The 24,312-nt window shown below is 44.1% G+C and overlaps 2 protein-coding genes across 4 annotated transcripts in view; one reads left to right on the forward strand and one right to left on the reverse strand.

Annotated features, from left to right (window-relative positions):
* Positions 1 to 20,618, forward strand: part of SHCBP1L (SHC binding and spindle associated 1 like) — a 61,399-nt gene extending 40,781 nt beyond the window's left edge. Inside the window, exons 8-10 of the mRNA XM_006025380.2 lie at positions 3,930 to 4,180; positions 10,261 to 10,383; positions 18,179 to 20,618. Coding sequence (XP_006025442.2) covers positions 3,930 to 4,180; positions 10,261 to 10,383; positions 18,179 to 18,418 — 614 coding nt within the window. The 3' untranslated portion in view covers positions 18,419 to 20,618. The remainder of the gene's footprint in view (positions 1 to 3,929; positions 4,181 to 10,260; positions 10,384 to 18,178) is intronic.
* A 223-nt stretch (positions 20,619 to 20,841) lies between these two features.
* DHX9 (DExH-box helicase 9) overlaps positions 20,842 to 24,312 on the reverse strand; it is a 50,010-nt gene continuing 46,539 nt past the window's right edge. For 2 of the 3 annotated variants that reach the window (XM_014520724.2, XM_014520725.2), the window contains 2 exons: positions 23,814 to 24,014; positions 20,842 to 21,369 (listed from right to left, as the gene is read on the reverse strand). In XM_014520724.2, the coding sequence (XP_014376210.1) occupies positions 21,066 to 21,369; positions 23,814 to 24,014 (505 nt within the window). In that variant the 3' untranslated portion in view covers positions 20,842 to 21,065. Of the gene's footprint in view, positions 21,370 to 21,871; positions 22,001 to 23,813; positions 24,015 to 24,312 lie in introns of all 3 variants that reach the window. The other variant, XR_003094446.1, reaches the window with a different exon arrangement.

Genomic DNA, 24,312 nt, shown 5'->3' on the forward strand with positions numbered 1-24,312 from the left:
AGTAAAAGTAAAGTCTTCAGACCAGAATCAGTGATTCAAGTGTAACTTGCATAGGGAGGCATTTCAGATTACAGGCAGTCCTCAATTTACAACGTTTCGAGTTGCAACGTTTCGCACTTACAATTTTTATAAATTGACACCCCGTTTCAAATTTACAATGCCAGTTTCCACTTACAACGCTTGATCCGATGCAATGCCATGCCAGCAAACAAGTTCACTGCATTGCTCATCTCCCTGGAGAACATCTGTCGAAGCTTCCTTGGACACTTTCACTTTCTTTAAGAAAGCAGACAAGACTCCAGAAAAACCTGCAGCCAAGACTCCTGAGAAGACTCCAGCCAAGAACCCTTCAAAAAGTCCAGCAAAGTCACCTCAAATAAGTCCTTCCAAATCAATATGATTGCTATTTACAATATAAATATATTCATGTAGCTATATTACTCATCTGTTATTGACTGGGTACAAAATTCTGGAGTATTTTTGGTGAAAATAGGGTATTGGGCCTTGGTTCAGGAACGAATCCCCCATTATAACATTGTTTCTTATGAGAAAATTGGTTCCGAGTTACAGCGTTTCGACTTAAGACGCAGTTTTCAGGAACCAATTGTGTCATAAGTCTGAGGACTGTCTGTATTTGACTTGAATGACAGCATCAATTTTCCTCTTAATATTCATGATTCATAACATTTTCTTGAGGTGCAGGGGAATATGTAAGATCAGCAGTCTGAAAAGGGTCTTTGCAGTCCCAAGATAGAAGAAATGCTAGAGAAAAGACATAAAAGTTCTCAAGGGGACTACTGAGATAGCTTAGGTCATAAAAGAGACAGAAAAATCTATTCATCCTATTCATCATTCTTTTCCATTTATAAGATTTCTAAACATTGTTAAATATCTGATTACGATTCTGGAAGAGAGAGCTTCCGCCACATGAGAAAAAAGGCAGTTAAAAATGCCAAAAAAGGTGGCTCTTCCTGCCTGCTCTTCTTCCCTCATATCTTCAGTGGTAGGGCCCCAGATGTGATGCATCACCCAAGAATATAGAGCCAGCTTGCCCTGTCCTCCTTTCTCTCCCTTTCCTTCTAAAAATATTTTGATTGTTATTTTATAGCAAGGATTTTAGTTTCAAACGGTATGAGCTTTACATAAAAAAGAAATGCTGCCATTTTGCCTCTCTCCTGATGTTCAGGTATTCATGTAGTACTGTATCTACACAGCTGGCTAACATGGCCAGTGTAAACCAGGAATGAGTCATTCAATATGCAGATTGTTTGGCACAGTCCATTCTTGTATCTATTTAAAGAATCTCTTCTATAAAGAGGCTGCTTAAATCAAAGTATTTCTTCCAGAAAAGGAACTTGGTGACATTTTCCAAGCTATCATCATTAGACAGGATTCTTTTAAGGTCGAGGAGAAATTGCTGGAGAAATTGCTTTTCTCATATGTCCTCTTTTTTTCCTATTAAGCCATTACTTATCATATTGATTTGAAATAAAATTCACTCCAAATGTGGATCATTTATGAGGTCTGCTGAATATTGTTTTGAATAGCCTGTGTAGTTTGGTTGCTGGAATTGCCAGGAATGTATTAAAAAGGAGTTTGTATCAGTTCTTTAGATACTACCAAAGGAGCTATCTTCAAGACATGATCCTGTTATGGTTAGTAGTATATCTTGGAAAAAAGTTCTATTTTAATTTTCTAGAACAAATCAGTAAGATGAGCTCTGAAATCAACTCTGCTGTTAATTCAAGAGTCATGATGAAGTGCTGACAGCATAGCAACTGCATAGTACAAAAACCAAAAGATATCTCAACTTAAGGTTCTCAGAATTTGTCTCCATAGATGCTTGTTGTTTCACTCTAATTTCAGAGCTTTAGTATTTTGAGCGTTACATTTATGGAACTGAGTTTGAGAAAGCATAGTGATGTTTAGTTGATTCAGCTGGTATGTTACAAGTTTGTTACATGCCTATCCTTAATAGTTACTGATGAATTACCAGCTGGTAACTGACACCCAGGAGAAAACCGAACTCCTGAATGCCCACTTTGCTTCAGTTTGTCACCAGACCAAGGGGAAAAACATGCGAGATAAGGTTCATACGGGGCATGGTGGGAAAGACAGCCTTCCCACTGTTGATGCTGATCTGGTGCATAACCAACTAGAAAAGCTAGACATTTATAAGTCAGCAGGACCAGATGAACTTCATCCGAGAGCACTGAAGGAGCTGGCTGAGGTTATTGCGAGACCCCTGGCAAATTTTTTTTTAAAATTGTGCCACTCAGGGGAGATCCTTGAGGATTGGCAGAGGGCCAACATTGTGCCTATCTTCAAGAAGGGGAAGAGGGAGGACCCAGGCAACTATAGGCCAATCAGTCTAACTTCTATCCCAGGGAAAATCCTAGAAAAACTCATCAAGGAGTCTATGAGCGACTCACTTGTAGATGGTAGGATTTTGAACGACAGCCAGCATGGCTTTGTTGCAGTAGGTCCCATCTTACTAATCTCATCTCCTTCTATGACCAGGTATCTTGCCACCTGGACATGGGTGAGGAGGTTGACATTATATACCTGGACTTCTAAAAGGCCTTTGATCTAGTATCCCATTATATCCTCTTGGGAAAATTGGAAGATTGTGGGCTTAACTGCTCGATGGTTCAGTGGGTGGGAAACTGGCTGCGAGGTAGAACCGAGAGAGTTCATATGAACGGATCTGTGTTGTCCTGGTGAGAAGTGGCTAGTGGTGTCCCTCAAACGTCTGTGCTTGGTCTGGTAGTTTTCAACATCTTTATCAATGATTTGGATATGGAGGCCAAGCACTCACTGGCCAAGTCTGTGGACAACACCAAGTTATGGGAGAGTGTGGTCATGCCTGCAGATAGGCTGCAGATACAGGCAGACCTGGACAGACTGGAGAAGTGAGCAAATCGGAACCAGATGAGTTCAACACTGAGAAGTGTAAAGTGCTCCATCTGGGGGCAAATAATCCCCAACATACCTACAGGCTCAGTGGTGACAATTTAACTTGCACCACGGCCGAAAGGGATGTGGGGTAATAGTTGACCATTACATGAAGATGAGCCATCAGTGTGATGCAGTAGCCAGCAGGGCAAACAACACTCTGGCATGCATTAACCGATACATCTCATGTAAAACCAAGGAAGTGATTCTTCCACTGTACTCAGCACTAGTGAGACCACAGCTGGAATACTGCGCCCAGTTCTGGGCACTGCACTTAAACAAGGGTGTGGAAAAACTTGAGAGGGTCCAGAGAAGAGCCATCCATATGATCAGAGACTTGCAAGGCAGACCATATGAGGAGAGGCCGAGGGACTTGGGTCTCTTCAGCCTAAAGAAGAGAAGGCTGAGAGGGGACTTTGTAACAGCTTACCATTACATCAGGGGAGTATATCAAGAGCTCGGTGAACAACTGTTCACCAGGGCACCCATGGGGAAGATCAGGAGTAATGGATACAAACTGCTGGAAGATTGCTTCAGGCTCAATTCTAGGAAAAACTCCTTCACAGTCATGGTATCTAGATTGTGGAACAAAAACTCCCTCCAGAGGTGGTGCAATCACCTACCCTGGAAATCTTCAAGAGGAGACTGGACAGTTATCTCGCTGGGGTCACCTGACCCGCAGTTGTTTTTCGTGCCTAGTACAGGGGAGCTCGACCCAATGATCTTGCGAGTTCCCTCCCAGCCCCTGACAATCTATTAATCTAAGAATGCAGCATGAAACCATTTACATCTGGGGTAGGGTCAAATTTGAAGAACTAAAGTTACAGCCAAACTTTGTAGTTTTAGTGTTTTTCATGTTTGAGTGATAAATATTACTTATAATGAAAGTGTGGTAACTTTTTAAGTAACCTTCTAAGTAAGGTAATGTTTCAGCATCATGCTAATGTTAACTCTGATGTTCTCCTTTCAATTAGGAGTTGGAAGACCAGAAGAAATTGTGATTTTTTCAGAACCTACTCATGAAAGCTTTGTGGTATCAAAAGGTCAAAATGTGAAACTAATGCACCTTACTTTGGTACAGCAAGGGACAATTGATGGTATTGTAGTTGTTGAATCTGGTCACATGACTTTAGTAAACTGTATATTGAAGTGTGAAGGAACTGGAGTCTGCGTACTTACTGGAGCTTCACTGACTATTACAGACAGTGAGATCACTGGAGCTCAGGTACTTCCTTCTACTTGAATATCACATACTCAGTTTTAAAGTATATGAAAATTATTATACATACAGTAAATTGACTGAACGTTTTACTTTAAAAAGCTAACTTCTGAGTAGCAACACCTTAAGCTCAGATTCTTTTGAAAACTTGCCTGTCATTTAAAATTAATTTCTGTTTTTCTGTAGCAAATTTGTTTGGAGTGGTTATTATGATTGAGTTCCATATCCAGCTATGGAATTACAGTAAAATCTACTTAATTCATCACTCCAGGAGGATTGGCAAGAATGACTAATTATTCACAAGTGACTAATTGTCAGTAGTCAACCATTTTCATTTTGCAAGATTTTCCATGCTATATCATAGTTTCATAGTAGGTAGGGTCAGGAGGAACCTGAACAGATCATCTAGCCTGACACCCTGCCACAGGCAGGAATGAATGCGGGGTTCACAAGACCCCAGACAGGTGATCGTCCAAACTCCTCTTGAATTTGCCCAAGGTAGGGGTGAGGACCACTTCCCTGGGAACTTGGTTCCAGATTTTGGCCACCCTAACTGTAAAATATTGCCTTCTGATCTCTAACCTAAATCTGTTCTCCATCAGCTTATGACCATTGTTCCTTGTCACCCCAGGTGGTGCTGTGTAGAAAAGGGCTCTACCTATTTGCTGTTGATCTCCCCTGATGAGTCTGTAGGCAGCCACCAGGTCCCCCCTTAGCCTCTTCTTGCTGAGGCTGAACAGGTTCAGGTCTCTCAGTCTCTTCTCATAGGGCCTGTCCTGCTGCCCTCTCACCAGGTGGGTGGCCCTCCTCTGAACCCTCTCCAGGCTGGCCACATCCCTTTTGAAGTGCGGTGCCCAATACTGGACGCAGTACTCCAAATGCGGTCTGACTGCTATCAAGACAGTAAAGAAGCATTTTTGACTGACTCACTATACGATTATACAGATACATGGTATTTACTGTAGTAAGAAACTGTGCACTAATTCAGAGTACTCAGTATATCAGAATTACATTATGAGAGAGTAAAATAATCACTCGAAGATTTTTGCTTTGCACTCTTACATGCACTCAATGCCATAATAGAAGATAAGTCTGTGGGCCAGAATGGTTAATTGTCTGTGTCTTGTTGAGACAAAAAAAGCTGAAGAGTATCCATTTCTTTGTGAGCATCAGCTGGCTTGACAGGTGGCATGGAGGGCATAGGACATTACATTCAGCTGACTAATGATTAGGAACAAATTTCATTGCAATGTATTGTGCACTCGTTTGGAAATGACTGTTTTAACAGATGATGAATTAGCAAGTGCTTTATGTACAAATCAGTAGGACTTTTGTAGAGATTCAGTACACTGATAAGGACTAAAGTGATGAGTTATCCTGGTATCATCATGTAAATGGTGGCAGAGATCATTCTTGTCTTGTTATAACGTATTAAAAACCAGACTGAATACCGTTAAGCCATAGTTTTTAGACTTGGCACTTTAACATGTTAAAACTGGTATAGACTAAAATATTTTCCCAGAGTTGTAATTTTCAAGTAATTATGCTAAGTGACCAACAGTAAAAATGCCACTACCCACCTCATTGCATTGTGAATAGGTGTTTCTGTTGGAAAGACTGGAGACACTGTGTCCGACACTGTCTTGTGAAGGCTTCAACAAAACCTGGGTGCAACAAGGTCTCAGCTTCTAACCAAGTTTTCCCTTTCCCTCTCCCTTCTTAAAGGGTAACAACAAGGGCTTGATTGGGCTGCCAAATACATAACAAGCAAAAAGTTCTGAGGCCCTTGCAAATCACATCTTGAAGATAATAAATCAAGTAACACATCTTCTAAGAAAATAGGAAAAGGTTTTAAAAAAAAAGGTTTAACAGTAAATGAATAACTAGTTGGTACACATACTGAAGTAGTAAAATAGAGTAAACCTGCAAGGTTACCTATATGGCAGTCGGTTTTCTTATATACTCACAAAATAATAGAAAAATAGGGTTGGAAGGGACCTCAGGAGATCATCTAGTCCAACCCCCTGCTCAAAGCAGGACCTTCCTCAAGTAGATCATCCCAGCCAGGGCTTTGTCAAGCCAGGCCTTAACCTCCAAGGATGGAGATTTCACCACCTCTCTAGGTAACCTGTTCCAATGCTTCATCACCTTCCTAGTAAGAGAGTTTTTCCCAATATCCAACTTAAACCTCCCTTGCTGTAACTTGAGACCACTGTTCCTTGTTCTGTCATCTGCCACCACTGAGAACAGTCCAGCTCCATCCCTTTAGGTAGGCTGTTGTCAAATCTCCCTCAGTCTTCTCTTCTGAAAACAACATAGTCCCAGTTCCCTCAGCCTCTCCTCAGAAGTCAGCCCCTGAACCATTTCATTGCCATCCACTGGATTCTCTCCAACTTGTCCGCATCTTTTCTATAGCGGAGGGCCCAAATCTGGATGCAGTACTCCAGATGTGGTCTCACCAGTGTAGAATAGAGTGGAATAATTACTCCCCTTGATCTGCTGGCAACATTTCTACTAATGCAGTCCAGTATACTGTTAGCCTTCTTAGTAATAAGGGCACACTGTTGGCTCCTATTCATGTTATTATCTACTGTAACCCCCAGCTCCTTTTCTGCAGAGCTGCTGCTTAGCAAGTCAGTCCCCAGGTTGTAGCAGTGCATGGGACTGTTCCATCCTAAGTGCAGGACTTTGCACTTGTCCTTGTTGAACCTATGAGATTTCTTTTGGCCCAATCCTCCAATTTGTTTAAGTCACTCTGAACCCCAGCCCTACCCTCTAGTGTATCTACTACACTGCCCAGCTTAGTGTCATTGGTGATCATTGATGAAGATAATGAACAAAATGGGTCCCAGGACCCAACCCCTGAGACACTCAACTTGATACTGACTGCCATCTAAACATTCAGTCATTGATTACTACCCATTGAGCCTAACAATGCAGCCAGCTTTCTGTCCACCTTACAGTCCATTCATCCAACCCATACTTCCTCAGCTTGCTTGCAATAATGCTGTGGGAGATGGTATCAAAAGCCTTGCTAAAGTCAAGGTATATTATGTCTACTGCTTTTCCCACATCCACAGACCCAGTCATCTCCACATAGAAGGCAATCAGGTTGGTTAGGCATGACCTCGGTGAATCCATGCTGACTGTTCCTAATCACCTTCTCCAAGCACTTAGAAATGGATTATTTGAGGATCTGCTCTATGATTTTTCCAGGGACTGAGGTGAGGCTGACTGGCATGTAGTTTCTTGGATCCTCCTTCTCTTTTAAAGATGGACATTATTTTTGCCCTTTTCCTATCATCTGGGACCTCCCCCGATTGCCATGAGTTTTCAAAGATCATGGCCAGTGGCTCTGCAATCAAATCAGCCAACTCCCTCAGCACCCCCAGATGCATTGCATCTATCCCCATGGACTTGTACACATCTAGCTTTTCTAAATAGTCCATAACCTGTTCTTTCACCACTGAGTGCTGTTCACCTGCTCCCCAAACTCTGCTGCCTAGTGCAGTAGTCTGGGAGCTGACCTTGCCTATGAAGACTGAGGTAAAAAAGGCATTGAGTACTTCAGCCTTTTCCTCATCATCTGTCACTAGGTTGCCTCCCCCATTCAGTAAAGAACCCACATATTCCCTGACCTTCCACACGTGTAGAAACCCTTCTGGTTACCCTTCACGTCTTTTGCTAGCTGCAACTCCAGTTGCACTTTGGCCTTCCTGACTTCATCCCTGAATGCCTGAGCCATATTCTTATACTCCTCCCAAGTTATTTGTCCAAGCGCCTACTTCTTGTAAGCTTCTTTTTTGTGTTTAAGTTCACTGAAGAGTTCTCTGCTAAGTCAAGCTGGTTGCTTGCCACATTTACTATTCTTCCTGCACATCACGCTGGTTTGTTCCTTCACCCTCAATAAGGTTTCTTTAAAATACAACCAGCTGTCCTGGGCTCCTTTCCCCTTCAGACTGGCCTCTCAGGGTATTCTGCCCATCAGTTCCCTGAGGGAGTTGAAGTCTGCTTTTCTGAAGTCAGGGTCCATGCTCTCCTTTCTTCCTTTTGTCAGGATCCTGAACTCAACCATCTGATAGTCACTGCTGCCCAACTTGCCATTTCCTTCTACATCTCCTACCAGTTCTTCCTGTTTGTTAGCAGTAGATCAAGAAGAGCATAGCTCCTAGTTGGTTTCTCCAACACTTGCACCAGGTGGTTGTCTCCAATGCTCTCCAAAAACTTCCTGGATTGCCTGTGCACTGCTGTATTGCCCTCCCAGCAGATGTCAGGGTGACTGAAGTCCCCCATGAGAACCAGGGCCTGTGATCTGGAAACTTCTGCTTGTTGTCTGAAGAAAGTCTCATCTACCTCATCCTCCTGGTCTGGTGGTCTATAGCAGGCACCCACCACAGCATCACCCTTGTTGCTCTCCCCTCTAACCTTAACACAACAACTTTCAACGGGCCTATCTCCATTTTCATACTGGAGCTCTGAGCAATCCTACAGCTCTTTCTACAGTGCAACTTCTTCTCCTCTTCCTTTTTTCCTGCCTGTCCTTCCTGAACAGTTTGTACCCATCCATGACAGTGCTCCAGTCATGCGAGCTATCCCACCAAGTTTTTGTTCTTCCAATTGCATCATAGCTCCATGACTGCACAAGGACTTCCAGTAATTCGTGCTCGTTTCCCAGGCTCCGTGAATTCACGTACAGACACCAGGTGACTAGCCGATTACCCTACTTTATCAGGAAGAATGAGGCCTCTCCTGCTTCCCCATTTACTTCACAGCTTTGTTCTGCATCTCCCGGCAAACCTAGTTTAAAGCCCCCCTCACTAGGTTAGAAAGCTTGTCTGTAAAGATGGTTTTCCCTTTCTTCATCAGGTGGATCCCATCTCTTCCTAGCAAACCTTCTTGGAACAACATCCCATGGTTGAAGCAGCCAACTCTCTGCTGGCAACACCACCTGCACAGCCATGCATTGATCTGCAAGATGCATCTGCTCCTGCCAGGGCCCTTCCCCTTGACTGGAAGGATTGAGGAGAACATGACCTGTGCCCCCATCCTCTTCATGCTTGCATCCAGAACCCTGTAGTCACACTTGATCTGCTCAGGGTCACCCTTAGTAGTATCATTGGCATCCACATGGATGAGCAGCATGGGGTAGTAGTCAGAGGGTTGGACAAGTCTCAGTAATCCTTCTGTGACATCTTGGATCCAGGCTCCAAGCAAGCAGCAGACCTCCTGAGCCAACAGGTCAAGCTGGCAGATGGATCCCTCTGTCCCCCAAAGAAAGGAGTCTCCAACCACCATCACCCATCACTACCTCTTTGTGGCAGTGGTCTCCACCCCCCGTTGGGGATTCCTGGCCTGGCCTGTTCCACCAATGGAATGTGCTCCTCCTCCTCTGTTGTTAACACTTCATATCTGTTCTCCAGGCAAACCCCTGCTCATGGGGATGACAACTTCTTGCTGTCAGAAGATACAAGCTTCCATTTTCCACCTTCCTGGGAGTCCCTGCCCTCTTCCTCTTCTAGCACCACCTCTAGCAGTCCTTCCTCCACAGTCCTAGAGGTTTTTTCCTCCAGCATGAAATCGATGAAGTCCTCATGGCGCAGGATGCTTCAGAGCCTTGCTACCTCCTCCTCTAGGTCTCTTGCCTTCATTAACATGCAACTCATTTCTGTAGTTATTCAGTGTATAACAAAGGGAGAAAATGTAGTTCTTCTATAACACTTCACAATGTTACTCCTGGGCACTTCCACTATGCCAGCCAGTTTAATCAGCTGGCTAACAGTAATTAAGAACTTCCTAGTTATATTTACTGTCATTTTTTAAAGTCAGTCCTGTGTGCAACAAACCAAAAGTGAAGTCCAACCACCCAGCTAACCCAGCCCAGCCAACCCCAATATTTACAAGGATCCATACCTGTGTGAGCTTCAGTTCCTCAGTGCAGTAAATTACAGCGTACCAATCTCGCTATCTTCTGTGAAGCTGTAGAACCACTTTATTAGAGACTTAACTGTACTCTGAATACTGTTCTTTTGACAATCCTTACTTGCAAGGTGAAATTCAACTTAATTTCTTCCTGTTTTAATGCGCAGGGTGCTGGTGTTGAGCTGTACCCAGGTAGCACAGCCATTCTGGAGGGTAACAAAATTCACCACTGCAGTAACTTCAACAGCAGCGAGACATCGCAGGGTACCCTAGGAGGAATTAATATCAAGGTAGTTTACTGTGCTATATTCTTTTCCTAGCAATTGTAACAAACACATCTACAGGAACAGCAGTTGTCTTGCAGGTTTTGAACTTCTTTGGAAACTAAACAACTAGAGAACACGAGGCTTACTCTAAACAATTGCATTAATTTCTTTAGCTAAAGTTTCAAGTCAGTCCATTGATTAAGCCTTTAGCTACCAAGTAATGGGTAGGAGCATGGTACTGCATGCTGACTTCTTTCAGCTTCCTAGAAACAAAGTGTGTAGCAGTTAGTTTGGAACTGCGTGTCAGCTTTAAGAGCCAAGAGCAGCTAGTATGTGGTCTACCATACACGAGGGGCCAGATTAAAAAAAGAGAGAGAGAAAGAAACCTTTAAGGTGGAATTTTAGTTGCTCAAGGATCAAACTGGTTTTGAAAACTGATCAGCTAGTGCCTGTTCTGGGAGATGCCCAACCCTTGTAAGTGCCTGTTTTTTTACCGTAAAGTTCCTTAGGCACTAAAATTTCTGTGGATGCAGTACTCCAGATGTGGTCTCACCAGTGTAGAATAGAGTGGAATAATTACTCCCCTTGATCTGCTGGCAACATTTCTACTAATGCAGTCCAGTATACTGTTAGCCTTCTTAGTAATAAGGGCACACTGTTGGCTCCTATTCATGTTATTATCTACTGTAACCCCCAGCTCCTTTTCTGCAGAGCTGCTGCTTAGCAAGTCAGTCCCCAGGTTGTAGCAGTGCATGGGACTGTTCCATCCTAAGTGCAGGACTTTGCACTTGTCCTTGTTGAACCTATGAGATTTCTTTTGGCCCAATCCTCCAATTTGTTTAAGTCACTCTGAACCCCAGCCCTACCCTCTAGTGTATCTACTACACTGCCCAGCTTAGTGTCATTGGTGATCATTGATGAAGATAATGAACAAAATGGGTCCCAGGACCCAACCCCTGAGACACTCAACTTGATACTGACTGCCATCTAAACATTCAGTCATTGATTACTACCCATTGAGCCTAACAATGCAGCCAGCTTTCTGTCCACCTTACAGTCCATTCATCCAACCCATACTTCCTCAGCTTGCTTGCAATAATGCTGTGGGAGATGGTATCAAAAGCCTTGCTAAAGTCAAGGTATATTATGTCTACTGCTTTTCCCACATCCACAGACCCAGTCATCTCCACATAGAAGGCAATCAGGTTGGTTAGGCATGACCTCGGTGAATCCATGCTGACTGTTCCTAATCACCTTCTCCAAGCACTTAGAAATGGATTATTTGAGGATCTGCTCTATGATTTTTCCAGGGACTGAGGTGAGGCTGACTGGCATGTAGTTTCTTGGATCCTCCTTCTCTTTTAAAGATGGACATTATTTTTGCCCTTTTCCTATCATCTGGGACCTCCCCCGATTGCCATGAGTTTTCAAAGATCATGGCCAGTGGCTCTGCAATCAAATCAGCCAACTCCCTCAGCACCCCCAGATGCATTGCATCTATCCCCATGGACTTGTACACATCTAGCTTTTCTAAATAGTCCATAACCTGTTCTTTCACCCCTGTTTGCTGTTCCCCTGCTCCCCAAACTCTGCTGCCTAGTGCAGTAGTCTGGGAGCTGACCTTGCCTATGAAGACTGAGGTAAAAAAGGCATTGAGTACTTCAGCCTTTTCCTCATCATCTGTCACTAGGTTGCCTCCCCCATTCAGTAAAGAACCCACATATTCCCTGACCTTCCACACGTGTAGAAACCCTTCTGGTTACCCTTCACGTCTTTTGCTAGCTGCAACTCCAGTTGCACTTTGGCCTTCCTGACTTCATCCCTGAATGCCTGAGCCATATTCTTATACTCCTCCCAAGTTATTTGTCCAAGCGCCTACTTCTTGTAAGCTTCTTTTTTGTGTTTAAGTTCACTGAAGAGTTCTCTGCTAAGTCAAGCTGGTTGCTTGCCACATTTACTATTCTTCCTGCACATCACGCTGGTTTGTTCCTTCACCCTCAATAAGGTTTCTTTAAAATACAACCAGCTGTCCTGGGCTCCTTTCCCCTTCAGACTGGCCTCTCAGGGTATTCTGCCCATCAGTTCCCTGAGGGAGTTGAAGTCTGCTTTTCTGAAGTCAGGGTCCATGCTCTCCTTTCTTCCTTTTGTCAGGATCCTGAACTCAACCATCTGATAGTCACTGCTGCCCAACTTGCCATTTCCTTCTACATCTCCTACCAGTTCTTCCTGTTTGTTAGCAGTAGATCAAGAAGAGCATAGCTCCTAGTTGGTTTCTCCAACACTTGCACCAGGTGGTTGTCTCCAATGCTCTCCAAAAACTTCCTGGATTGCCTGTGCACTGCTGTATTGCCCTCCCAGCAGATGTCAGGGTGACTGAAGTCCCCCATGAGAACCAGGGCCTGTGATCTGGAAACTTCTGCTTGTTGTCTGAAGAAAGTCTCATCTACCTCATCCTCCTGGTCTGGTGGTCTATAGCAGGCACCCACCACAGCATCACCCTTGTTGCTCTCCCCTCTAACCTTAACACAACAACTTTCAACGGGCCTATCTCCATTTTCATACTGGAGCTCTGAGCAATCCTACAGCTCTTTCTACAGTGCAACTTCTTCTCCTCTTCCTTTTTTCCTGCCTGTCCTTCCTGAACAGTTTGTACCCATCCATGACAGTGCTCCAGTCATGCGAGCTATCCCACCAAGTTTTTGTTCTTCCAATTGCATCATAGCTCCATGACTGCACAAGGACTTCCAGTAATTCGTGCTCGTTTCCCAGGCTCCGTGAATTCACGTACAGACACCAGGTGACTAGCCGATTACCCTACTTTATCAGGAAGAATGAGGCCTCTCCTGCTTCCCCATTTACTTCACAGCTTTGTTCTGCATCTCCCGGCAAACCTAGTTTAAAGCCCCCCTCACTAGGTTAGAAAGCTTGTCTGTAAAGATGGTTTTCCCTTTCTTCATCAGGTGGATCCCATCTCTTCCTAGCAAACCTTCTTGGAACAACATCCCATGGTTGAAGCAGCCAACTCTCTGCTGGCAACACCACCTGCACAGCCATGCATTGATCTGCAAGATGCATCTGCTCCTGCCAGGGCCCTTCCCCTTGACTGGAAGGATTGAGGAGAACATGACCTGTGCCCCCATCCTCTTCATGCTTGCATCCAGAACCCTGTAGTCACACTTGATCTGCTCAGGGTCACCCTTAGTAGTATCATTGGCATCCACATGGATGAGCAGCATGGGGTAGTAGTCAGAGGGTTGGACAAGTCTCAGTAATCCTTCTGTGACATCTTGGATCCAGGCTCCAAGCAAGCAGCAGACCTCCTGAGCCAACAGGTCAAGCTGGCAGATGGATCCCTCTGTCCCCCAAAGAAAGGAGTCTCCAACCACCATCACCCATCACTACCTCTTTGTGGCAGTGGTCTCCACCCCCCGTTGGGGATTCCTGGCCTGGCCTGTTCCACCAATGGAATGTGCTCCTCCTCCTCTGTTGTTAACACTTCATATCTGTTCTCCAGGCAAACCCCTGCTCATGGGGATGACAACTTCTTGCTGTCAGAAGATACAAGCTTCCATTTTCCACCTTCCTGGGAGTCCCTGCCCTCTTCCTCTTCTAGCACCACCTCTAGCAGTCCTTCCTCCACAGTCCTAGAGGTTTTTTCCTCCAGCATGAAATCGATGAAGTCCTCATGGCGCAGGATGCTTCAGAGCCTTGCTACCTCCTCCTCTAGGTCTCTTGCCTTCATTAACATGCAACTCATTTCTGTAGTTATTCAGTGTATAACAAAGGGAGAAAATGTAGTTCTTCTATAACACTTCACAATGTTACTCCTGGGCACTTCCACTATGCCAGCCAGTTTAATCAGCTGGCTAACAGTAATTAAGAACTTCCTAGTTATATTTACTGTCATTTTTTAAAGTCAGTCCTGTGTGCAACAAACCAAAAGTGAAGTCCAACCACCCAGCTAACCCAGCCCAGCCAACCCCAATATTTACAAGGATCCATACCTGTGTGAGCTTCAGTTCCTCAGTGCAGTAAATTACAGCGTACCAATCTCGCTATCTTCTGTGAAGCTGTAGAACCACTTTATTAGAGACTTAACTGTACTCTGAATACTGTTCTTTTGACAATCCTTACTTGCAAGGTGAAATTCAACTTAATTTCTTCCTGTTTTAATGCGCAGGGTGCTGGTGTTGAGCTGTACCCAGGTAGCACAGCCATTCTGGAGGGTAACAAAATTCACCACTGCAGTAACTTCAACAGCAGCGAGACATCGCAGGGTACCCTAGGAGGAATTAATATCAAGGTAGTTTACTGTGCTATATTCTTTTCCTAGCAATTGTAACAAACACATCTACAGGAACAGCAGTTGTCTTGCAGGTTTTGAACTTCTTTGGAAACTAAACAACTAGAGAACACGAGGCTTACTCTAAACAATTGCATTAATTTCTTTAGCTAAAGTTTCAAGTCAGTCCATTGATTAAGCCTTTAGCTACCAAGTAATGGGTAGGAGCATGGTACTGCATGCTGACTTCTTTCAGCTTCCTAGAAACAAAGTGTGTAGCAGTTAGTTTGGAACTGCGTGTCAGCTTTAAGAGCCAAGAGCAGCTAGTATGTGGTCTACCATACACGAGGGGCCAGATTAAAAAAAGAGAGAGAGAAAGAAACCTTTAAGGTGGAATTTTAGTTGCTCAAGGATCAAACTGGTTTTGAAAACTGATCAGCTAGTGCCTGTTCTGGGAGATGCCCAACCCTTGTAAGTGCCTGTTTTTTTACCGTAAAGTTCCTTAGGCACTAAAATTTCTGATTCTACTCACGCCCAGAGGTGCCTCAGTGTTGACAGCCTAGAAAGCTTTTAATTACATGTAGGCCTGATGTAGGTCCTCTGTCTCATGGGGGACTTTACCAGCCACCTACTTAACTGCAGCCCTTTGGTGCTGGCTCCATACCTCTCAAGTGGCAGGGGTTAGGGTCCCTGCTTCAGGGGTGTAAAAAAAAAAAGTGTCCTATTTAATTAATCCCCTGCTACATCCCAGAATAGCCTGCAGTTTAGGATGATGCAGTCTTAAACCATCAAGCAGAGAGTGAAATAAATATTTGGTCTCCCACATATCGGGCAAATATTATACCTACTAAAATCTGGTATAAAAAAAAGAAAGGAAGACGCCCTGCTCTATTTTTTAAAGAAAGCACTAGTTACCTACCTTTAAGAGATGGTTCAAGCCATGGATCTTGGGGTGGAAGCACCTCCCTGCAGCCTGAGTAATGCGCGTGCAGACTGGAGAGAGGTAAAGTTGAGCATGCCATCCCTGCTCTAAGCATTTCCTTTTCCTATCTTTAGGCAGTTCCATTCAGTGTGTTGGCTGCTGACTGTCTTGGGAAGAATCCTTGTCTCCGGATATTTATGGGGTAGAGAGTATTTATGGGGGGATATTTATGGGGTGCAGGGGAGGAAGTATACCAATTGCCTGTGTTTCTTTTGAGGCAATAGGAAAGGTAGGGTAGAGAAGATACAGAGTCCCTTTTAGGCTCTCCCTGTTTTTTTAGTTTGACTTATTAATTTACATGAAACCTAAAACTTAGTCTTTGCATAAATCCTTTCTGGGTACACAAAGGACTTGGTAGTGAAACTCAAAGCCATGCCATGCAAGATCCAGACCTTGGACCCTCTTGTCCTATGTATTTCCCCAAAACTAAGTGAATCAGGTGTAGAAGGAACTATGGAAGACCTAGCATTAAGACCATACAGCCACTGACATGATAGCACAGTCAGTCAAGAGTACCAGTTGCAAGAAGATAATCTGGGAAATGAAATGCTTTTGATACAGATTGAAGTCTAGCATACTGTCATACATGCAAAGTGACACTTACAGGTGTATAGAATTCTTAATGAGAAGCAGTTATGATACGTATGTCTGCCAGCAAGGAACTGGACTAGAACATCCACAAAATCCCTTTTAGCTCAGTTATTTTAATTAAATCCCCCAATGCTGCATTAACCTAATCGACAGCTTTTTTTTAAAAAGCACAGACAAAGGTATGTTGTTTAAAGAGGTAAGTAGAGGCATTGCAAATACAGACGGAGAGAGGCAAAATAGATGGTATGCAGGAAAGAAAAGGGTATGTCTGTCTACACTACCTACTGCAGCATAGCACAGACCAGAACTATTCCCTTGGCAGGGCAAACTAGCTTGTGCTGAGCTCTGCAGCTGCAGCTAGACTGTCTGGTACCTGAAAATAGCTGATTTAAAGCTAGTTCATATAGCTACATCTGTAATGTTAGACATTAGCAATAACCGATTTTGCAATGACACCTCTAGTAAACCAATCTCAGCTATGACCATTTTCCTATTTACTTGCAAAAGTCTTCTAGAGTTCAGCATTATTCCTAGCTAATGTCCCATAGCTAGTCTTATTAAGTTATAATTGCATAATCTTACTAGTAAATGAAGAAGCCTGTCTTTCAGATACTAGGTTGAGTTTGTACTGAGAAAAAAAAGAGCAAGCTTGATTTGGGAACAGCTGAGACAGCGTTTTATATCAAATAATCTAGGAGTATAGTTGCATTGTTTTATTCATGAAGCAGACTTACAATATAGCAGTAAAATACAAGCATTAAAAACTATAAAAAATAAAATGTCAAGCAGGTATTTATGACAGTATCTTTAAATGTCTTGAAGTTTAAGTTCTCTGTGCAACAGTTTTTCCACAGTATTCTCGTGGTAAGCAGTAACTTTGACAAATGTACTGTGTGCTTTATAGATACATCATAAAAACTGCTGGGCTGTTTTTAAATGTCAATCAAAGACACATTCAGGAGAACTTAAATTGTCAATTTTTTAAAACCAGGATTATCCATAGTGAATGGATTGCTAGTTAGTGATTGTACAGTATAAGCAGGTATGAAAGTGTTTTTGCACGCAGAAATTGGGAAACTCAGAGATGTCAGATAAAATGTAGGTAAACTGAAATTATAGTAGTGAAGGTACTGTTTGGGTTTACAATTCCCAGTTACTACTGACACTCAGATTTAAGTTAATACATGCATACTAGATCTTTATTCAGAAGTCCCATTCAGCTTTGTATTAGCTGGTTGTTAACCAGTGCGGTGACACGAGGGCCAGTGACAACACATTAATTTAATGGCCTGGTGGGATCTGATCCCCTATCCCAACAATCATGCCTCCCATCACGCTACACGTGCTGGGCTCAGATCCCACTGGTGCCATTACTACTTGCCAACGCAGGGGGAGCCTGGGATTCCAGGCTGGTCCCAGATTGGGATTGAAAATCCAGTTGATTGTTGGTTCCAACCCAGAACTGCACTGGAGCTGCTCACCCCTCTCATCTGATTGTCAGTTCCAAACCCCGATGCCATCCCAGAGCTAGGACCAGCTATCCCCAGTCCTGGGACTGGCTCAAGACTTTGGTGTGGCCCCAGGGCCAGGATTGCATTAGAGTCTTGAGCTCGTTCTGGTTACCCCGCCATGCATTCAATTTAAGGCATGATGGAAACCAGCCATAAAAATATTTCATCTTTTGTGGACTATTTTATGGCTGTTTTCCTGTTTAATTGCATTTATTAATTCCTTGATCATGTGGCAACATTACTATTTACGGTGCAATTAACAGGGCAGTCATGTCTTAATTTTAATGTCTGCCAGAAGCCTAGGATAAGACATGACTATTTTTAGGGAAGTCCTTACCTCCAGAGAAAACAAGTTTATTCTGCATGTAAATGCATAGTGTGAAAGAAAATTTTGGCATTTTAAGAACATAGTGCATCCTTCAACAAAACTAGCCCATTTTGAATCCTTAATAGGTGGTTCCAATACCCAAGCTGAAGATGAAAAATAACCACGTTTATAGTAACAACGGCCATGGAGTGACCATCCTTCAGCCTACAGACCAGCTCAGTACTGCAGCAGAAGGGATCCTGGAGTTCACTGCCTCAGGCGATACAGAGGAAGATACTGTTTCCAAACTAATCCAAGACCTGAGCTTGGAGATGAGCAATAACACATTAGATGACATTAAGGGTATCAGTGTGGTTAACAGTTAAACATGCAGCTGACATGACATTTGGTAGTAAAGTTCTGATTAAAGAAACAGTGCTTCTGATTTAGGTCAATGAAACTCTCTTTAAATTTAAAAGTGACTGATGTTGCCTTTATGGATTAAGTTAGTATATCCAGTGCTTAAAGCTGCTCCCCGCAACCCAACAAAACAAAACAAAAAACAACCCAAACACAAAACCCAACTCCTTCCTTTGATTTAATAGCCCAATTTCATGGAAGTACTTACTAGGAAATGTCTCCGTCTTAATTAAATCATAAAATGATCTTTTAAAGCTACATTAGAAGGAAAAGACAAACATTCATTCTTAGCTTTTCCTCAACTGCTAGTGCAAATCTTCCAATAACAGTGAGGTGAGGCCTTAATACAGAACTGTCTTGACCACGTACCTAGAGCTGCTGTTAGCACAGTTAGACAAACCCTGGCACATATTCATTTCCACTGGTCCTCTTATTGAAGATACTACTGGTACAGCTGCAAATGTAAGGGGCTTGGCTTTCCCTATCACTGCATTAAAAAAAAACAAATTTTTTTTCCCCCTACAAGAAAGCCAGTTCATCTGCATTGCCTCCACTTCAAGTCCTCAAGTAAATCACTGTTTCAGTGGTGGTTAATCAAGGGTTTCAGTCATCAGCCTTCCCTCCTTTAACAATTATGACTTGTTACTATTCGGCAATTTTTGCTGTTCTTGGAAGAAAACATATAAGCTCAGGATTTCTTAGCAGTATTCAGAGTACTAAACAGTATGGCAGGTTTTCCCCCCCTCATAATTCATAAACATAAAACCCTAGAGCAGTGGTTCTCAACCTTTTTTGTACCAAGACCCATTTGTAAACATCAGTGGCCAGTTCCAACCCAGTACTCCACACTCCTGACCCACTGCCTACAGGCCTGGCCCCCAGTGTGTGGGGCATGATGGGGTATGCATGGGCCCTGGGGGTCCCCAAGAAGTCCCTCACAGGTTGGAGCTCTGTTCCCCAGTTTCCCATTTTTCTTTCTTAAAGGAGAATCCATTTTTTAAAAGTTTGTTGATCCATTTTTAAAGTTTGTTCATAACCCTTCCATATATTTTTGTGATCCACTTTTGGGTCATGACCCACAGGTTGAGAAATGCTGCCCTAGAAAACAGAAATTGAAAAACTTTTATTCTTTCAGTCATACCTGGTTTTAAGGTTATATAACCCCCCCAATATAGTATGCATCTTGTTTTTGAAAGACATTTTGAAGAAAATTTTCTTTTCTCCAGAGTCATGGCTTCAGAGCGCAGGGAAGGTGCCTAATCTTCAGTTGACTCACCCTCCTTTTCCTGCTAAACTAAAACTCTTTAACTGCTGCTGACGGCTGGTCTCCATGGGTAGACCTCTCTGATCTTGAAAAGAGCTAAAGAGCTGTGAAACAGAAGAGACCAGAAACCCTAGCAGACAGCAAAGCTCCCCTAGAAAAGGTTAGCTTCATTGGCAGACCCTGAAAATCATTAAAAAGGGCAGATGATCTTTAACAGCCGTGAAGAACAATGGGCAATTAACTCAATATTAATGGGCTGCTGATTCCCAACTGCCTGAAGAGTAATACCAGAGCTACTGCCTGGTGGAGCAGGGATCAAAGCAGTGTGCTTCTATCTCCAGGAAGGAATCAGCCCTGGCCCATGCCATCACTGCCCCAAGATCTCAGCCACCGGCCCCAAACGCAGCTAATGCAACCCAGGTGGCCCCATCCTATCCACCCAGCTGGTCTCCATGGATACTCTGAGATTGAGGGGCTGTGACAACATGGGGTTGAGGAAGAGCTGCAATCTGCCCATCGTTGCTCTGACCTGGCCCCTCCACCCCCCCCCAGAGTCTCCTTGGAGATGGGTCAGGAGCCAGATGGGCAGGGCACACAGGATGGGGCCATGGGCAGCCAGGGAGCTGCATTTGAGGCTGTGAACTTTGGGCAGTGACACCACCAGGCAGAGCCCTGATCTGCTCCCTGCACGCCCCTGCCGCTGGAACCAGTGCCCGTTGCAGGGCCATGGGGGGCAGATCGCAGCTCCTACACTGTCACCACCCCAAGATTCCAGGGTCTTCCTGGCCCTGCCCACCCGTCTTGCTCCCAGACACTGCTCCCTGCCTGCCTGCAGCCTTTGGCACTCATAAAGCCATTGAAACAGGACCTATTTGTAAGTGCATTTTGCAGGGAAAAAAAACTTCCCCATGTTAGTATCTTTGAGCTCAAGTCCTATGATTTCAAGTCTCTGCTTTGGCACTGAATTTTATTTTGTCCATTCACTGTTATCTCTGCCTTCAGCAACAGCTACCTGTAAGCTGTAGGAGTCTGAAAAACTTGTTTCTGTGCCTCATGACCTTTTATCACTGGGGAAAAGTTTCTTCCATCTTTCTCATGCTTGGAAGGAGTCAGAAACAAAACACATTTTCTTGGAAACTGAACACTTTATTAAGAACAAAATAATACAAACGGTTGCAGACTCTGTAGTAAGTGTTCAGGATATAACACATCACTCACTACTAAACCTAAATTTGTTTCAAGCTACTGTGAACAATTAGAATGACTGACAAACTTCTGTAGGAGCAGCAAAGGAACTGAGGAAGGAAACATGCACATTTTTTAGAGTACAAGGAAGACCTCAAGAGATTTCAAAAACCACCACCACCTCCCCTTCCTGGGCCTCCATACCCACCTCCAAAGCCACCTCTGTTGCCACCTTGGTACCCTCTATATCCCCCGCCTGAGCCTCGATACCCTCCCCCAGTCCCTCTATATCCACCACCACCTCTGTAACCTCCCCCAGAACCTCCTTGGTACCCTCTTCGTCCTTGGTATGAGTTATAACCGCCACCATAGCCTCCACCAGAGCCACGCTGGTAACCTCCCCGTCCTCTGTATCCACCTCCATTGTCATATCGAGCCATTTTAGGTGGGCGAGGACCATCTCCATATCTGCGAAAGAAATTCAATTTTATCTTTAAGCATTTATAAACACATTGAGTTTTTAACAGTCAACATTTTCACCCCCGCCCCGCCCGCAATAACAACAATGTTCATTTGAAGATATGGACTCATGCAGCTCTTAGACCAGTTTAAATACACTTTATACCTAAAAGTAGACAGTCAGACAAGTCCGTTAAACAAGTTTAAAGTTGCCTGCAACAGTTTAAAAATGTACTGGGAAAAAATCATATATTCTTGTGAAAAGGTGCACTGAGAAACAGGTATGCATTAATGTGTAAACACTAAGCATCCCATGACATGAGTCTGGTCAGGCCTCCAGGCATCCCATACTGCATCATTCCTCAGCCTCCCCAGCTAGCCATCCTGGTATGTGGCCAGAACTCTTCTTTTCCTTTTGGTGGCACTTTGGGGGAACCCCCCCTGAAAACAACTGCTTGTTCTGCCTGTGTTCAATAAAAAGCTATGGTTCTACAATCAGCTGTGTCCCTACTTGACTTCAGCCCCTCATGTCCCCTTCAGCTCCTGGGATCCTAGAAAAGTGAATCCAAACGCTCCTCCGCCTCTGGACATCAAACCAGGCAAGCACAGCGAAGAGTTCAGTCAAGCACAGACAACTGAACTAATGTTCAGGAGAGAAGGGAAGGCAGAAAAGTGACAGTGGCCCTAGACACAGATCACCCACCCGCCAAGACCTCCAAAGTGTGGATCCAAGCGCTCCTCGTTTCCTCCCCCACCACTGTCACAACCAGGCATTCTGGGCTGAGTACACACTCCCACTGCCAAGTGTCACAGCCACAGTACTTCAGCACTTAAACAATGACTCATACCTGGAATGCTTGGGTATTACATGCGTGGACACCTCTGACCCATGACAACTGTGAACTGGTTTCCCATCAGTGACACTTGGGAACACTTCAATTGTTACATGCGCCCACACCCCAAGACTCTCCCGGTCAGTCCTCTTATACAAAAGATTTGTTGCATAAATTGGAATGAGCCAATGTAAATCAGGTAGGGCATCCATGAGGAAGGGAAAGTGGTCTCGTGGTGTAGACAGCTGAAAAATGCCCTATTCTGGAGGCCTATCCCAGCCTCTAATCCGGCTTTCTATGTAATGCTGAGCAACTCACTAGAAGTAGATTTTTCAGAGGTGATACAGACAGGGATCAGAGAAAGCCCCCTGCCTTCCTCTGCAGTGCTGTCTGCATGCATGCCTACTAGCCTCATTTCAATCTACTTTTCACTTTCTATTTCCTCACCTCTCCCAGGTGTAATACACTCTGGAAACCCTACACCAGTGGGTCTCAACCTTTTCAGGGTCATGTTTTTGCAGTTCCCCAACTTCTTTAAATTTGGCAAGATCCTGCCCGAGAAGCCACTTGATGCTGCCTCGCCTCCAATGATTCCCAACTAGGTGCCAGCAGGTAAAAGTGCACTGCACACCTGGTACATTGCCAGGCCAGGAAGGGCTGGGGCACCCAAGTGTGCTCCTGCCTCAGCAGGGTTGTCTGATAAGCCAAAGCAAGCAGGAGAGCTGGCTTGTGTCCCAGCTCTTCCTGGTCCGCCCAATATGGCATCTGGAAAACAGGCACACGGGATAGGCGGAAGTGTCCTGCATGTGTTGGTTTCTGGGAGGACCATGGGAGAACTGAACCAGGAAGGACTGGGGCACAAACTAGCTCTCCTGCCTTTTTTTAGGATCATCAGAGAACCCTAATGAGACAGGAAAGCCCCCACATGCTGCAGCCCCTTCCCAGTCTGGTTGTGCACCAGGCATGTAGAACACCCTTACCTGGCTGCTGTGGTAGCAGCAGTGCCCGCACTAAGGCAACCCTGATGGGGTTACTGTCATTGCTGAAAATCTGTTCTGTAGACTAAACAGTAAAAATTGATGCGAGGGGTATGAAATTGCAAGCAAACTAAATATTCCTGTGTAGGCGGAATTTACATGTACATTTACAGCAACGTGCTCAGAGGACATAAAGTTCTGAAGATGTAGTGCCCACCACTGAAAATCCAAATCAGCACCACAACTTCCAACATTTTTACATGATATAGAATCACAGAAAATTAGGGCTGGAAGGCACCAAGAGATCATCTAGTTCAGCACTTCCCAAACTTTTCCTCAGCATGACCCCATTTATGACCCATCACTGCCAACCCACAACCCCACAACACAGCCGGACCAGCCCCAATTAGATCATCCCAGCCAAGATGCAAACATTATTATCCTACATTATCACCCATTGAAAATAGGTATAAAAGTTTTATTTCCATACTGATTATGCATACTTGGTAACCTGTTTCCCAACTAAAACCCAACAGTTCTCACTGGCATGAGTTCACACGTTTCGGCCTTTGGAATTTGCAGGCATTAATCAGTAGGAGTGGAGCAAGGATTCAGTGGTACAAATGAGCAGGTCTAAGCTAACCTTGTATTGGCAGCCATAAGGTGGATGCCTGCTGCCGAAGGTCTGGAGATCTGGCGTATCACGTTTAACATTCGCTCGTTTACAGGGTCCAGATGACTGATGATTTCAGGTTCTTTAGTTACTTCTACAACAAGAGCCTCCATTGCTGCACGTAGGGCGGTGATGCAGGCAGCTGCATCATGGGACATCTTCAATTTGATCCTAGCATAAAAAATGACATGCTGCAGATAGCTTGGGACTAGAGAAATGTTCTCAACAGAATGGGTATTTAGTAGGTCTTGTGCAAACCAGCATGGAAACAGGTACCCAGCCCTTTGATTTTCTATTTCTTATCTCCTAACAATGGGAAATGAAATTAAAAACCCAGGACCGTGTGACCAAAACATACTAATTTCCTAGACTGACAGATGATAAAAACCAGTTAAAACAAATGCCAAGTATTTGGCTTGCTGTTCCCTTTGGACTCAGAACGCGGGATGTACTGCCAATTACGTAATCC

The sequence above is a fragment of the Alligator sinensis genome, unplaced genomic scaffold (assembly GCF_000455745.1).
Source record: "Alligator sinensis unplaced genomic scaffold, ASM45574v1 scaffold471_2, whole genome shotgun sequence".
In the NCBI taxonomy this organism is placed as follows: domain Eukaryota; kingdom Metazoa; phylum Chordata; order Crocodylia; family Alligatoridae; genus Alligator; species Alligator sinensis.